This window comes from Macaca mulatta, chromosome 6 (genome assembly GCF_049350105.2).
Source record: "Macaca mulatta isolate MMU2019108-1 chromosome 6, T2T-MMU8v2.0, whole genome shotgun sequence".
Taxonomy (NCBI): domain Eukaryota; kingdom Metazoa; phylum Chordata; class Mammalia; order Primates; family Cercopithecidae; genus Macaca; species Macaca mulatta.
Genome location: NC_133411.1, coordinates 67117061 through 67134358, shown reverse-complemented (window position 1 = coordinate 67134358; position 17298 = coordinate 67117061). Strand labels below are relative to the sequence as shown.

Genomic DNA, 17298 nt, shown 5'->3' with positions numbered 1-17298 from the left:
CAGATTGTTCACTGTTGGCATGTAGAAATGCTACTAATTTTTGTATGTTAATTTTGTATCCTGCAACTTCACTGAATTTTTTTTTATCAGTTCTAATAGTGTTTTGGTGGAGTCTTTAGGTTTTTCCAAATTTAAGATCATATTTTCTGCATATGGGATAATTTGCCTTCTTCCTTTCAAATTTCTTTTTTTGTCTGATTGCTCTAGCAAGGACTTCCAGTATTATTAATATGTGGAATACCAGTGGTGAAAGTGGGCATCCTTATCTTGTCCCACATCTTGGAAGAAGAGCCTTCAGTTGTACCCCATTCAGTATGATGTCAGCTGTGAGTCTGTTATATATGACTTTTATTGTGTTGAGGTATTTCCTTTTATACTCAATTTTTTGAGGATTTTTATCATGAAGGGATGTTCAATTTTAGCAAATGCTTATTCAGCATCTGTTGAAATGGTCATACGGTTTTTGTCCTTCCTATCTTCCTTTTAGTAAAGGTGATTTTCTCTGGTGGTATGTTTTAATTTTTTGCTTTTTATTTTTTGAGTACCTGATGTATGTTTTTTGATATGCAATTACCAGGAGGCTTGTAAAGAATATCTTATAACTCATTATTTTAAACTGATAACAACTTAACACTGATTGCATAAACAAACAAGCAAAGGGAAAAACCAATAAAAACTCTACACTTTAGCTTTGTCCCCCCTCCCTTTAAACTTTATCTTGTCTTTATATCTTATTGTACTGTCTATATTTCAAAACATAGTTGTAGTTATTATTTCTGATCAGTTTATCTTTTAGTCTTTCTATTTAAGATATGAGTCATTTACATACTAAAATAACAGAGTTATAATATTCGGTGTTTTTCTGTGTATTTACTAATACTAGTGAGCTTTGTTCCTCTAGATGATTTTTATTGCTCATTAATATGCTTTTCTTTCAGATTGAAGAGAATTCTGTAGCATTTCTTGCAGGATAGGTCTGGTGTTGATGAAATCCCTCACCTTTTGTTTGTTTGGGAAAGTCTTGATTTCTCCATGTTTGGAGAATATTTTTACAGAATATACTAGTCTGAATTCAAAGTTTTTTCCCTTTAGCACTGTAAATAAGTCCCCTGGCCTATAAGGTTTCCACTGAGAAGTCTGCAGCCAGACATATTTAAACTCCAAAGTATGTTATTTTTTTATTTTTTCTTGCTGCTTTTCGGATTCTTTCTTATCTTCGACCTTTGTGAGTTTGAGTATTAAATGCCTTGAGCTAGTCTTCTTTGGGTTATGTCTGCTTGGTGTTCTATAACCTTCTTATAGTTGAATATTGTTATATTTCTCTGGGTTTGGGAAGGTCTCTGTTATTTTCTCTTTGAATAAACTTTCTACCCCCATCTCTCTTTCTAACTTTTTTAAAGACCAATAACTCTTAGATTTGCCCTTTTGAGACTATTTTCTAAGTCTTCTAGGAGTGCCTCATTCTTTTTTGTTGTTTTTCCTTTTGTCTTCTCTATGTATTTTCAAGTAGGCTGTCTTCAAACCCACAGTTCTTTCTTCTGCTTGATCAATTGTGCTGTTAAGAGACTCTGATACATTTTTCAGTATGTCAGTTGCATGTTTTAACTCCAGAATTTCTGCTTGATTCTTTTAAATTATTTTAATCTCTTTGTTAAATTTATCTGATAGGATTCTGAATTCCTTCTGTGTGTTATCTTGAATTCCACTGAATTTCCTCTGTCTAAAAGGTCACATATCTCTGTCTCTCCAGGATTGGTCACTGATGCCTTATTTAGTTCGTTTGGTGATGTCATGTTTTCCTGGATAGGCTTTATGCTTGTGGATGTTCGTTGTTGTGTGGGCATTGAAGAGTTAGGTATTTATTGTAGCCTTGCAATCTGGGCTTGTTTGTACTTGTCCTTCTTGGGAAGGCTTTCCAGATGTTTGAAGAAACTTAGGTGTTGTGGTCTAAGTTTTTGGTCACTGCAGGAATATATGCATTAGGGAGCACTCCAAGCCCAGTAACATTGTGGCTCTTGCCAAGGTACCACCTTAGTAGCCCTGGATAATATACAAAATCATTCTCTGGATTACCAGGCAGAGACCGTTTTTCTCTTCTCTTACTTTCTCCCAAACAGATTCAGTCTCTCTCTCTCTCTCTCTCTCTCTCTCTCTCTCTCTCTCTCTTTCTTTCCTGGATCTGGGGGAGGGGTAACACAAGTATCCCTGTGGCCACCACCACTGAGACTGCATAGGGTCAGACCTGAAGCCAGCACAGCACTGAGTCTTGCCCAAAGCCTGCAGTAACCACTGTTTGGCTCCTGCCTATGTTTACTCAAGGCATTAGGGCTCTATAATGAGCAGGTGGTAAAGCCAGCCAGGCTTGTATCCTTCCCTTCAGGACAACTAGTTCCTCCTAGTCCTGGGCAGGTCTAGAGATGACGTCCAGGAACCAGGGCCTGGAGTCAGAAATCTTAGGAATCTACCGGTACTCTATTCTACTGTGGGTGAGCTGGCACCCAAGGCACAAGACAAAGTCCTTCCCACTCTTCCTTCTCCTTTCCACAAGCAGAGGAGTCTCTCCCTGTGGCCACCACTGCCCCAGGCCTGCAACAAGTATTGTCTGGCTCCTGCTGATGTTCATTCAAGACCCAGGGGCTCTTCAATCAGTTTGTGGTGAATGCTGCCAGGCCTAGGAGTCTATTTTGGGGCAGTGGGCCCACCTCTAACCCAGGGAAGATCCAGAAATGCCATCTAGGAGCCAAGCCCTGGAATCAGGAACCCCAAGAGCCCCCTTGGTGGTTTACCCCACTGTGGCTAAGCTGGGACCTAAGCTGATTTTTGGTTCTTATGAAAATGCTTTTTTGTGTGGAGAGTTGTTCAATTTGTTGTTCCTTTGGGAGGGCAAGCGGTGCAGGCTGCTATTTAGCCATATGGCTCCATCTCCCTCTTAATCCAAAAAGAAAATTTTAATTGCAAATATGAAACATCCAAAGAAAGTATTTTTGAAATAAAAAATAATTGGTCTTAATTCCAAGGAAAGAACCAACATAGTAAAGTGAAAATGCATTTTTTCCAAAAGTTACTTGTTTGGTCACATATTGTATTTTATTTAAATGAAATATCTAGAATAGGTAAGTCCATAGATATTACAAAACAGGTTAGTAGTTGCCAGGGAATGTGAGTGTGCAGAATGAGGAGTCATTGCTTAATGGCACTGTTTTCAAGAGTTACTTTTGTGTACACTTGCAGTCTGGTATCTAAATAATTGAAATATTTGAAAGTCGTGATTCCTAGAATAAAAACAGTGACTAACTTTTAATGATTTCAATGTCATGTGCACAAAAAATCCATGACCAGAGTAATAAGTTTACCCATTCTACCATTCTTATCAAATAATTGCTTAAATAAGCTTTTAAAAATTTCCTATTGAGATGTTACTTAAAATGATATTTGTTTAGCTCTAGAGGTTATGCTTTCCCCAGGTTATGCTTGATTTGGGTAATCTAAGTTTAAATCCCAATGTAAGACCTAGGGCATGGTACTTAACTTCCTGTAGACCTCAGTTTTATTGACTATGTGGTAGAAGAAATAATAGTACCTAGCCTGTGAGTTTGTTTTAAATGTTAAATGAGAGAACATGTGGAACATCTTACCCAGTGCCTGGCACATGCTGAGCAATCAATAAATAGGAACTCATCCTGTCATCTTCAGATTTCCTCTTCTGGAGCCAGCAGGCTTGAGTTCTGACCTGGGTCATCCACTGAACTTGCAGGGAAAGCACTTAGTGCCCTTCGGTCCTCTCATCCAGTACATGGATATACAGTCTTCATGTGGTTGATACAAATGCGAATGTGCTAATGCATCTTTACAAAAAGAGAGGTAAAAGAAGGATAATCCTGCCAGAGATGCATATGCAAAGATCCGAAAGTGATCGAGAGTGAGGGATTGCAAATTGGACAACACTTAGTAGTGGCTCCGGAAAAGGTTCTTAGAGACTGGCCAGGATGCAGCCTTTTCATCCAGAGAAACAGCCATCTCATTCGTAGACTGATTGGTGACTGATTGGCAGATTTTATGAGATGACACAAACACCCTCCCCATTGTCCTGCCAAAATGTGGGGAAACTCTTCCTGGAAAAGTTATTTCTTTGAATTGAGCTTCCAAAAGGTCCTTATTCGAATTCAAATACTCTACCTGGGTTGACTATCACGTTGCATAATAGTTTCTCCAGATTAAGGCCATTTTTCCTAAATATTTAGAAAAGAATTTTTCGCTTCTTATCAATGATGCTGGTGTTGACTCAGTGCCTGCCTAAGACTTCTTCCAGTGTATTTCTTTACCCCAACCAGTATCTTTTTCTTTGGAAGAATTTTTTTTTTATTATAACACTATTGTAGGAACTCCTTTTTGGCAAAGAAGGCATCTAAAGTAACTTTTAGGGATGGAGGCTTATGAAAAACAAGACAGAGGCAAGACTCAATTTTTGAAATCGAATTCCAGCCATGAAGCAAATGCCACAAAAGGGCACAGGAAGAAAATTTGTAAAGGGCTTATCTACCATTGTTGACCAAAGATTGATTCTGTTGTTAAGCAAACACCTTGTGAGCCAGATATTGTGCTAGGTATTCTGAATACAAAGATGAAGAAGCCTCATTCCCTGTTTTCAAAGAAACTCACAGCATTATGGAGGCCCAGGTTTCTATTTGGGCCTCCATAATGCCTTGTGCTCTACCAAGAATGTTAAAACAATCCTTTCCGGTAGGAGTTTCTAGTTAGTGGCTTATAGTTAGCCAAATGAAGACAGGATGACCATATGGTGCTGATAAATTGAAAGGAATTAGGATGAGCATCTAGAGGTTTGCATGGCCAGACACCTAATTCAGATTGCAGAACAGCAGGATGGGAGGCGTAGTCCCAATTTAACTCTTGATCAAAAAGAGAGGTAAAAGAAAAGAAATATAATCCTGCCAGAAATGTGTATGCAAAGATCTGTAAGTGATCGAGAGCAAGGGATTGCAGATTGGACAGCAGGCTTTCTCATTTAATCCCAGAGGAACCCTGGGAGGATTCTAGGTGTGCATATTGTCCTTATTTTGTAGAAGAAGATATTGAATCCTAAAGAGACAATGCATTTTCAAAGCTTACACAGTCCAAATCAATAGCTGAACTGTGGCTGTAGGATTTGAATGCCCCTGTGATGTTCACTGTGTGTTGCCACCATACCCTGCAAATGTGTTATAAAATAATAATAATAAACAAAATTAACCCGAGATATTCCCAGACTCAATCAATCCAAGGAGACTGAACTTCTGAGTTTGTCTTGGAGTTAGTTGGCCTTTACTGCTACTTATGCTAGATCTCGAAGGTAGAGTAGGCAGTACACTTAGCGGGGAAGTGGGAGAAAGGTGAGAGTTTCCCCAGGCAGGGGAAACAAAGTGAGCAGATTTGGGGCAAGGTGTGTGAGATTGTGTGGCTGACAATGTAGGGTGGGAAAGATTAGTTATCAAGGGCTAAGCTGAATAGTAGATTGAATCCAAATGGTAGAAGTTTTTATTTAACACACAAAAAAGGCTAGAATTGATCCTGTAAGGAATATGAAGCTATGGAAGGTTTTTCATCAGAGGCTTTGACATTTTAAGATTTGTGTCTTTGAAAGATAATCCAAAGATAAGAGAATAAAACCTTAGATGTGTAAAATAGGAGTTAGGAAAACTACACAAGCTATGTGTAAAGGGAGTCAAGGAGCCAGGATCGAAAGGAAGACAAAAACACAAACCAATTATTTTAAATCAAATACCAGTACAATAACATATTTTTAAGTTTTAAAGCTGCTTTTTTCCATAGCTCAGTGATTACTCTTTTAAAACTTAATAGCAGATATTATTTATTGATTCCTTACCATAGTCCAGATACTTTGCTAAGATTTTACATGTCTTTTTTAGTCCTCAAGAAAATTCTCTTTTCTCTTCATTTTATAACTGAGGAAACTGAGGCCAGGGAAGGTTAAAGAATTTGTTTGCAATCAAACAACTAGTGGTTGGTGGAATTTGGATTTGCAACCAGGCAGTCTGGCTCCAATGGCCTCTTCTTAACTTGATCCTACAAACACTTCCTAAATAGTAGGCATTTTCTCAGAGCAGATCTTTCACGTTAGAGAAAACTTATTTGTAATCTGTGATCAAGGAGAAATTGCCTGAGTTGCCTGGATTATTTTGGCATTTTTAATATATGCAAGAAAAATGTTATCAAATACATGTAAATTAAATGGTCCTGAGTTTACTTTCTAATAAATCAATTTTCAGTATTTCCCATTATATCAGAAACTAAATTATTATTAAAACACATCTTGTGTGCATTTGTTTTTGACAGGTTGCTTTTCACATCTTTTTTTTTTTTTTTTTTTTTTTTTTTTTTGAGATGGAGTTTTGCTCTTGTTGCCCAGGCTGGAGCCCAGTGACACAATCTCAGCTCACTGAAACTTCCTCCTGCCAGGCTGAAGCAATTCTCCTGCCTCAGCCTCCCAAGTAGCTGGGATTACAGGTTCCCACCACCACGTCCAGCTAATTTTTGTATTTTTTTTTTAGTGCAGACAGGGTTTCACCATGTTTGCCAGGCTGTTCTCAAACTCCTGACCTTAGGTGATCCACCTGTCTTGGCCTCCCAAAGTGCTGGGATTATAGGTGTGAGCCACTGTGCCCAGCCTCAAATCTTATTTTAATAAAAACCTCAATTTATCTCGCTGTTAGAAACTAGGGCTTCATTTGGCAATGTGGTCTTTCCAGTTTTTTTATCTCTTTCAAAAATCTTTTAAGAATTATTTTTATTAAAGTAAGTTAATTTTAAAATTTTGCTTTATCTCTTGAGATTGGTATATAGAGTTAGGAACTACTTGATTACATATAGGAAGCTACTATAAATTTGAAATAAGAACTAAAGTTATAATGTGACCAAACTGAATAAGCACTGATAGCATTTGTATATATTTAAACAGAAAAAAATAGTTAGAAGAATAATTTTTAAAAACACACACCAGATGTTGGTAAAGGCAAAGATGTTTTTGCTCTTGACTTTGTCTATGAAAGTCAAGTGAATACTTTGTAAAGAATTGATGATGGATAAGACAAGTACATTGATTTGTCAAGATGTGAATTGTTGTCTTCAAACCTTCTGCTTCCATGATTGTTTTTTCTTTAATAATGAGACACCTAGACCATAACTAGCTATGCAATTCTGAATCTACCTTTACAACTTAATCTTTATGATTCCATTATATGAGATATCTAGAGTCGTCAAATTCACATGGACAGAAAGCTAAATGGTGCTTGTCAGGGGCTGGGAGAAGAGGAGAATAGGAAGTTACTATTTAATGAGAGCAGAGTTTTCAATTTGGATGGATGAAAAACTTCTGGAGATGGATGGAGATAATCATTGTGCAACAGGGGGAATGTACATTGTACCACTGAACAGTACACTTAGAAAGCGTTAAAATGTCAATTTTATGTGATGTGTATTTTACCATAATAAAAAATACTTAATGTTTACCTATACTTAGAGAGAGTTTACATATAGTCATTTGTTGAATAAAATTTGTAAATGCATATGCTTAGATAAATATAAAAAATTGTTTTAAACTAAAACTTACAGATTTCTAGCTTTAAAACTGTGGAGAAACAATCTTCCTATGCCATTTTTTTTCTTTAAAAAATCACTCAAACCAATAATTAGTACAAAAACCAGAAAGGTACATTTCATTTTTGAGGAAACTGGGAGATGTCTGTAACTCTAAGCCACGATGCATAAAGATAGAAGTAGATGGAGAAAAGGTCAATGACTTAACCAAATAAGAGAACCATACTAAAGTGAAGCAAACTGAGCTGCCCCACTCCCCCAAAACATACTTTGGAAGATGGAAGAGTTCTAAAAATAGCAGGTGTATGAACATGTATATTATATACACTTCTCCATACGCCCTCACTCTTTCTCAGTGTAGTCAACATACTTTGCATCCCTCTCCATGGAAGACAGAGACTTTGGGATACTAGGCAGAGAGTAGAGGAAGGATAGCTGTATGTTTAATTCTATTTAGGACAAATAAATGAATGTCTGCAATGTGTCAATAAGACCTTCAGCGTCCTTCTCCTACCCATACCAGAACGCTAGCAAGCGTGTTTATATCCTTCTCTAGAAAAATAGAGATACCCCAGAGGAAAAACAAACAAACAAACAAAAAAACTCTTACAAATAGTAACATTTGGAAGAGGCAAAGAAAATGCCCACTGGGGACTTGATGATGCTGCAGTAAAAATCCCAGTGCACAAGCCTCACCCATGCACTTGGAGCTTACTGTCACCTTTCTATAGTTTCATTCTTGCGTATGAATTGGAATCAGGAATCAATGCTGGAGTTTGAGAATACTACACTCATCACTCTTTGATTATATTATTTACATGTATTTCTTTAATAAAATTTAAATATTTAATTCAAAATAAGGTTAAATTTGCTGAGATGCATTTAAGTTTAGAATAAAGAAGAACAAGAACCGTGAAAGAGGCACAAGAGGAGAGGCAGAATGCAAAGGAAATACAGCAGCACTTAGAAAATTTTAAATTAGATAATTTAAGTTTTCTTCTGAAATCCAGTATTGAATTAGTGCAAAATTCTGAAAGTCAGTTACAAAATTCATTTTATGTCAGCATTACTGACTCCATGCAGAAATGTTTATTCTAGTTTTAAAAACTAGTATTCTGTACCTTTTAATAGCCAATGTAATTTGTTGACAAATATTGAAATTTATACATTACCAGAGATTTCACGTACTGTTACCTTTTAAAACGATCATTTGTTAACCAGTATTACCTAATGCAGCAATCAAAATGTCATCTGTTGCATAGGTAACAGGAAACTACCTTTACTCATGTTGTGAGATGGTCAAAGACCTTATCATACTTTATGGTTAACAAACTCATGATGTTGTCATATATGCCCTCATCACAGCATTTATGATACCTAAAAGTTAGTGCCTAAAAATTAGAAACAAGGACAGTGAAGTTAGATTGTTTAATCCTGCATATCTTAAAGATCTAAAATTTTCTGTCTGTTAAATATGTTTAGCATTATACTAGTAATGTACATGCACCATTTTTATTATATTAATTCATTGCCACTGTTCAACTAAAGAGGATGGGTGAATTTTAAAAACTTCCAAAAACTTGGTAGCATTTTTTAATCTCTCTTCCTCTTTTCTTTCTGTCTTAAACACACACACACATCATGAAGGGCAAGCTTTGGATCCAAAAATTTTGAACAAATTATTGGCTTTCTTTATGTATGAAATTATTATTATCACATCTACTTGGAGGGATGTTGTGATGTATAAGTAAGAAAGTATTTTCTACTTAGCACGTAGGTAATTAATAAATAGTAGGGATTTATTATTATCCTAACCTGACAGTTTATGAAAGAGGTAGGAAATCTGAAGATAGGAAAGCCCTCAAAATATAATACTCTGGACTTCTCCTTTGGGAATTAAGGAATGTAGCTCCAAGCAAGGTTCGTGCCAGTACAAAAGTCCTTGAATCTAATTGTATTCCTAGTAAGTGTAATAAAATAAAAGAAACCTCTAGGAATTGCCTCAAAATTCCCCTCCAGATAAGGAAAATAACACAATATTTCTCAATAATGAGGAACTGCTACAGGAGTTCAAAGTATTTCGTTCTCATTAGCATTCGAGTACAATAGAGAATAGCAGGAAACTGTAAAAACTGCACTCCCCTGGTCTTTTTTTCTAAAAAGTTAGTTTGACTTCTCTGGAGTACTGAATTTCAGCATATTTGAGAGGCCTGAATATTTAGTTGATATATGATATGGCTGTAAGAAATATGCTCATGATAGATTGGAAAGTATAGAGTATCTATTGTAATCTGAAAATAGGAATTTAGAGAACAGAAGATTTGACAGTAGGCAGAGTATTTGAAAGTATTAATACTTAAGAAAACCTGGGTTGTATAGTAAAATTACTCTGTAACACCTCATTCAATTGGCTTCAGTTAATGTTTAATGTTTAATTCATGGATAAATGTCATAAGTCTCACAAGTCATGCTCACCATTGAATGATAAGAGAAAGGGAGATCACATTTTAGGTGCACACAATCTACCTGTATGCAATTGACGCTTTCCATGTAAGTGTTGCCAAGTCGTATCAGGGGCACCATTAGTGGTATGAGACAGACTTTAGGCATTATTTTGGACTCTTTTTTTTCCTATTAATATACACTTATATTTTGGGGGCAAATTATACCAGTATATTAAACCTATTTACAGAATCAATGTAAAGTTACTTTTTATATTCAGTTTAAGTTTTGTTTTTTTAATTTTTTTAAGTGATCCAATTAAGAAAAATATCAAATCATGGTATAGATGGAATGCTAATATGGAAAGAATTATGAAGGTGGTGTTACGACTGAAGTTTCAGAAACATCAAATGACATAGTCATTTGATTCAACAAAACATCTACAGATGGATGACCCAATGAATGTATACATCTATGGTACAGTCTCTTGAAATGTGGTAACAACCAGAAAGTAAAAGGTCCATACATTATACAATTCAGTACAACAGGGAAATACTGAGAAATAATCGCAGCTTCTGGATCAAAAGCATGGGCCACATCGTTCCTAAATCCAGTCTCACCATATTTAGGTCTCCTCATCAGCCTGCATGCCATCATATGCTTGCATGCTAACAGGAATTTGGAGGGAAATGCCATATCTTTTCCATTTTGGGAAGCTTTTCAGAGGGAAAACTACAAGATGCTTAGATTACAAAACATTCTTTCAGAAAAGTTCATGTGAAAAACGGCCTTACAAGTGGAGAAAACTATATGAACAGACATTTCTCAAAAGAAGACATTCATATAGCCAACAGACACATGAAAAAATGCTCAGCATCACTGGCCATCAAAGAAATGCAAATCAAAACCACAATGAGATACCATCTCACAACAGTTAGAATGGCGATCATTAAAAAGTCAGGAAACAACAGGTGCTGGAGAGGATGTGGAGAAATAGGAACACTTTTACACTGTTGGTGGGATTGTAAACTAGTTCAACCATTATGGAAAACAGTATGGCGATTCCTCAAAGATCTAGAACTAGATGTACCATATGACCCTGCCATCCTATTACTGGGTATATACCCAAAGGATTATAAATCATGCTGCTATAAAGACACACGCACACGTATGTTTTTGCGGCACTATTCACAATAGCAAAGACTTGGAATCAACCCAAATGTCCATCAGTGACAGACTGGATTAAGAAAATGTGGCACATATACACCATGGAATACTATGCAGCCATAAAAAAGGATGAGTTTGTGTCCTTTGTAGGGACATGGATGCAGCTGGAAACCATCATTCTTAGCAAACTATCACAAGAACAGAAAACCAAACACCGCATGCTCTCACTCATAGGTGGGAACTGAACAATGAGACCACTTGGACTCGGGAAGGGGAACATCACACACCGGGGCCTATCATGGGGAGGGGGGAGGGGGGAGGGATTGCACTGGGAGTTATACCTGATGTAAATGTTATGCACATGTACCCTAGAACTTAAAGTATAATAATAATAATAATAAAAAAACAAGTGGAGAAAACTCTGTAACATTGAACACATACTATTTGTTTTTTTTTTTATTCTGTCATTGCCTTAAATATTAGGAGTAGAAACAAAATTTAAATTTAAATCTCAGTAGTCTTACAACATAGTGCATTTTTCTTTCTCTGTAATGGCAACCTTGATGTAACAATCCAAAAGCTTTGAATATTCTGGTTAGTTCCATGCATTGTCAGATTCCCCACTTTAGTTTGTTTTTGTAGGGGGAGAGGGGTGATTTATTAGTCATTATGCGACTATTATACAGTACCTAGTAGATGCCCAATAAGTGTGTTAGGTTTTCAGAGAAAGATTCTTGGAAGATATAGAATGTTGGGCAAGTAAGCAAGGAATAGCACATGGGGCTGCGTTGAACTCGTGTGTGTGTGACAGAGAAGGGAGTGGCATCAGGCTAAATAATCTCACTAGGACATGGATCTGGGGGACAGTAGAACACAGGCTAATTATTTCTGGAGAGTTGAAAACTCAACATTCAGACATTACATTCTCTGATCATTGTCATTTTCTTTCTGAAATGGCAACTGGAAGCTATTTGGTAGACCTTACATGGAGAGAACAGTGTTTCAAATGAATAGTAGTTGCTTAATTTTACTTGATTTGCTTTTGTTCTTTCTTTTCCCACATTTAAATTCCAATGAGAAAAAAATTAAACTTCTTCCTCTAAGTTTAATTATTAAATTAAAAATTTAATAATTTTAAATTTAAAATTTAAAATTATTAGTCCCCTAAAAATTATTAGTCTCACAGACCATTTAAGTTTCTAAAAAAATACGTGATTAATTAACCTGCTTTAAAATGCCAGCAATATACTGGACATGGGACAGTGCTAAGAAAGTGTGAATGTCCCCTGGCAGTCATAAGGAAACTGAAAAGCTTAAGGGGATAACTATGTGGAAAGCAATTTATTGGCATTTACCATAAGAGGCCTGAGAGTCATTCAAAGAAGTTTAAGTCACAAATGCACCTTGAAGTGTGACCAGGGGAGCAGATGAAGGGTTTGTTGTAAGAAGCAGCCAGAGCCTCTGGCGGATGCCTTACTACATTTTCCAAGTTGTATGGGTGGGTCACAACTGCACTCCAACATCCTGTCTGCAAATGCTAAATAAACACCAAGTTCACGTCAGACTAGAGAACCAACGTACTAACTAATGCCATTTAAGCAATCAGAATGCTTACATTATTTTCACTTGGTAATTCACATCCAAAATAACTGAAGTTGGCACACCCAGAGAAGTATATATCCTCTGTGTAGAGATGTTCAGAGAGATAGGCAGGGTGGTGAACCATTCCTTCTGTTAGGAGCAATTGGAATCAGCTTAGATTACAGCTACTGTAATACAAAATATTTTATATTTAGGAAGTGGGAAGGGTTTTGGCCTTCAAAATAATAAGAGATATTGACAAGACATAAAGCTTCATTCCTTACTGAAGAGCTGTTAAGGATTAGCAAACCCAGAGTCTTTATGTGTAGAGATGAATGAAATTTGCATATTTTTTTAAAAAAGATTTAGAAAACATTGTGCAAGTGAACAGCCTTAATACATGCAGCCACTTGTCCAGGAATAATACATTCGATTTTTCAGTTTAAAATTCCAGTACATTCTGATCCAAGGGTGCCTGTTACACTCTGCTGAATTTTTCAGAGGTAATTTACATCTCTACAACCAACTCCAAAGCATGACATTTCATTACATCCGCTCAAAATGAACAGCTGCTAAGTCATCAAGTTCTCTCAACTTTGCTTCTAAAAAGAAATTTTAGTTTTAGTGCTTCAGTGAAGTACTTTTTTGAAAGAATGCCTTTTATAAAATTCATTTGTTTATTACAGTAAATAAACAACTTAATGGCAAGGGGTGTGTTCCTTATAAAGGTGCTCACAGAATGTTACCCAGAATAACACAGACATCTCATTTCCCAGAGAAGGAAATGGTTTTATAAGTTTTGTGAGGTCTCTTGTCTGCTTGGCCGGTTTACAGTGCTGGTCTCTGGAGCTGATCCGCCCCTTTGCTTTGTAAGTCTCAGCAATTGACGAGGCTAGGCTGGGCGCTGGGCTTTTCTTTTTTTTTTTTTTTCCTTTCTCACTGCCCTGTGGTGTTTTGAACTGCCTTCTTACAGACGTCATACAGCCCTTGAGGAATAGTTTCTGCCTGGTGAGATTGAATGATAGTTCTCATTCACAAAGCCCTGGATTCTAAGCAGGGACACACAGAAATTACTTTCCCAGGTAAATCAGCCCACCCAGCCAAAGTGTGGAGAGCTTTGATCCTTGGCTGACTTCTTCGCTCCACGGAGAGGAGTGTTTTCCTGTGCTTGCCCTGAAATGGAACTTCCTTGACAGCTCTCCCGTGTTTCAGTACCTCCCGGTCATTTTCTTTTCCTTTCTCTCTACCTGCGCGCTTCCAGTGTTAGAAACCTTTAAATCTGTTATTACGGAATTGCAAGAAAGAGATCAAGTGACTCTTTCACTATGCTGGTTTCCCTTGTGACCCAGATGAAGAATCAATTCAGAATTCAGTTCCTCCCTTGGCATTGCAAGACACAAAAGAAACTGTCACTTCCTAACAGCCTAGTACTGGAGTAAATTCAGTATGAAGGAAGAAAGCACTCCTGCGTGTTAGAACCTTGCCCAAGAGCTGGACCGAGGACAGGAGGTGGACTCCGGGAAAATTGGATTTCTTCAAGCAGCCTCCCTGGGAAATGGAATATATTTAAAATCTTCTTTGCAGAAAGACAGTTAGAATGTATTAATAAGAATAGTTGAAGACTTATTTTCCTTTTTATTTTTTTTTCAAAATGAGCATTATTATGAAGCCAAGATCCCGATCTACAAGTTCGCTAAGGACTGCAGAGGCAGTTTGGTAACGTGCTTTTCTCTCATACTTCTCCCCTTTTCTCTTTTAAGATTGACGTACTCTGAGTATTTAGTAAGTTGTGTGACGTTGGGGCTTTGTGAAAGAAGGCAGTATTGGCTACTCTTTTATTCTTTATTTTGTTCCCAAACTCATGTGCTTTAACCAAACGGGTGCTGACTTTTTTTTTTTTTTTAACTCCCCGTGAACTGTAACAATTTATCTGATGATAATGTTTAAAAGAGGAAAGAAACTTGCAAATATGTTGGGAGTTTTGAAAATGAAAACTTGTCATTTTTCAGTGTCTGATTCAGTTGCTTGCTTTCTTATCTTCTTTGCTTGCTGCAAGCAGGCTGTTGGTTGACAGGCTTTGCCCTTGTCTTTAGAAGCAATACTCTCACTTTTAGCACAGATGTGTTAGAAATTAATATTATTATTTATATTTAATCATATACATGAAACAAACTTGAATTTATGTGGCTAAATGTATATCAAGTTACTTATCATTCAATCATCTCTTATGTTTTATTGGAAATGATTCCTAGTAATTATATTTTTGGTCATTTTAATGCCTTTACCCTGATGAAAAAATGTCAGTTTCAATGTATTCTAATGTTTATTCTATTATTTCCCCAATGCTTATTTGATATATGCTCATAAGCATATGGCATGGTCCTTAAGGAGTATTTTTCCGACAAAGTAACTTTTTTTCTACAATAGATATTTACAAAATACTTTTATGGCTATTTTAGGGGTTAGTCTTATTTTGTTTTTCCTAGTGATTGATCATAAATAACTAAGCTCACCTCTTGGAAATGGAAATAATCATACTTCGGACTGGAGAAGTAAAAGCAATGGTTGAAGTGAGGTGGTTGAGAATAGGAAAACAGGCCAGCAAAATATGCATTATCATGTGAGCAGGCAAACACACATGTAAATAGTCGAATTATTTGCGTCAGGAATTGAGCTTGTGTTTTTGTGGATGGGTTAGCCTCTGCTGTTATTGTAGTGTTTTACGGTCGACCAGAAGCAAGAATTGCCCCATCCGCAGTATTTCTGTGAGTTTTAATAAATTATAGATGAAGATTTTGTCTCTTACGTTACTTGCCATTTCTTACAAAATAACACATGCAATAAATTATTCCTTGAGTTTATTTAAAGAAAAGTTTGCATCTACAAATACATTTGGAGAGTTCTTTTTTATCCTCAAACAATAAATACTGGAAAATCTTTAAAATCTTTTTATGAATTACCATAGCTAATATAAGTCACCAACATGAGTAATCAGAATTTATAATATACATGAATTTTACTCATTTATAATTTATACCCTTCCTCTGTGAAAAGATAATATTACTTAACAAATAGTGTTTAACCAAACTATTTCTCTTTTTATCTAAACTGCCAGGAGACATATTTTCAAATTCAGGTTTCAATTGGAAATAATTTGTTCATTTCAGGAGATGAGTAACATTGGCACCCTTTACCCCTGTGAGATTATCATAGTCTATTTTTATCCACAATTATTCTATTTTTTGTTTTAAATTGTACGAGATATTTTCATAAGTCAGGTCACAATTTAAAATGCATTTTTAAGTATATAGATTTGTGAATGTGTATATTGTTCCATTTAACTTAAATATCCTCCATAGAGTTGGGGACAGAATGATTTTTGTGTAAAAAATAAATCTCTGTATACATATGAATGATTCTTAGATTTAACTACACGCTATAGAAACTTCTCCAGTTATTAATCTTACATCTGACTTAATAATATACCTGCTTGGGTGTATCACTGCAGCTTCCAAATAATTTGGCCTGAGGGTATAATCAGCTGTAATAACAGTTTTGCCATTTTATTATCCTTCTATCAGTCAAATATTATACATACCTATTATATTTATTTATTTAATGACATATGTAAAATCAATATAGATTATAGATTTGGTATATAGAGAAAATATATGTTTGTGTGTATATATATGTATGCACACACACATACACACACTTGAGCATTAAAAAAACCCAAGCGACCTCTCTTCTTGTGCCTCTGCACATAAAGGCCATAGGCCTCAAATTGCTCAGATGGACAGTGTTTTCTCACCAGTGTTCCTGTCCATATTTCTCCACCACCACCCATTCCTTTTCAAACGGCTGACTTCCCAGGAGAGATACCTACAACTTTGCCATTTATCTCTTTTTCAGATGTTTGTTTTCAGGTTGATCTCCAAAATACTTTGTTCTTGGGACCCATCTTTCTGGCTTTACCACCTTCACTCTGATTACATAAATCTACTTTGTGTTCCATTGGTCTACTTTCTCCAAATCTGTCTCCTTTCCTCCAGGATTCCCCAGAGCCAAACGTTACGTTTGGAAGTTTGTTGTATTGTGCAAGAATCCAATGTTTTGGATTACTTCTTTACCTTTTCCTATTTGTTTTTCTCCAAGTATCATAAAAAGCAGTCCACACTAACTTGTCCTTACAGCCTTAATTAAATTGCTTTGACATATTTACATTTTAAATGGGATTTCATAGCACACTTGTATTTTATACCCTTCCTCTTATTAAAGGTCAGCCTACTGTAATTAAAATTTTATTAGTTTCAAGACAAAATAAAAATAACCTTAAAATTAATCTATTTGTCTCTTTGTAACATACGTGTCACAAATTTAGAGTTTATATAATAAAGGTGTATACTAGGTTGCTTTTATTTAATGAACACTTATTTATATGCCAGGTTTTAGCAGAAAGTGATTATAGTATTTATTCTTAAGCATTCTTTAAAAAAA

At 36.0% G+C, this 17298-nt stretch overlaps 1 protein-coding gene across 8 annotated transcripts in view; it reads left to right on the top strand.

Annotated features, from left to right (window-relative positions):
* PDE4D (phosphodiesterase 4D) overlaps nucleotides 1-17298 on the top strand; it is a 1577486-nt gene that overhangs the window by 1252548 nt on the left and 307640 nt on the right. The window contains exon 1 of one of the 8 annotated variants that reach the window (XM_002804375.4): nucleotides 13558-14517. The exons of the other annotated variants lie outside the window; for them this stretch is intronic. Coding sequence (XP_002804421.2) covers nucleotides 14453-14517 — 65 coding nt within the window. The 5' untranslated portion in view covers nucleotides 13558-14452. Of the gene's footprint in view, nucleotides 1-13557; nucleotides 14518-17298 lie in introns of those variants that run through there. 8 annotated transcript variants of the gene reach the window in all.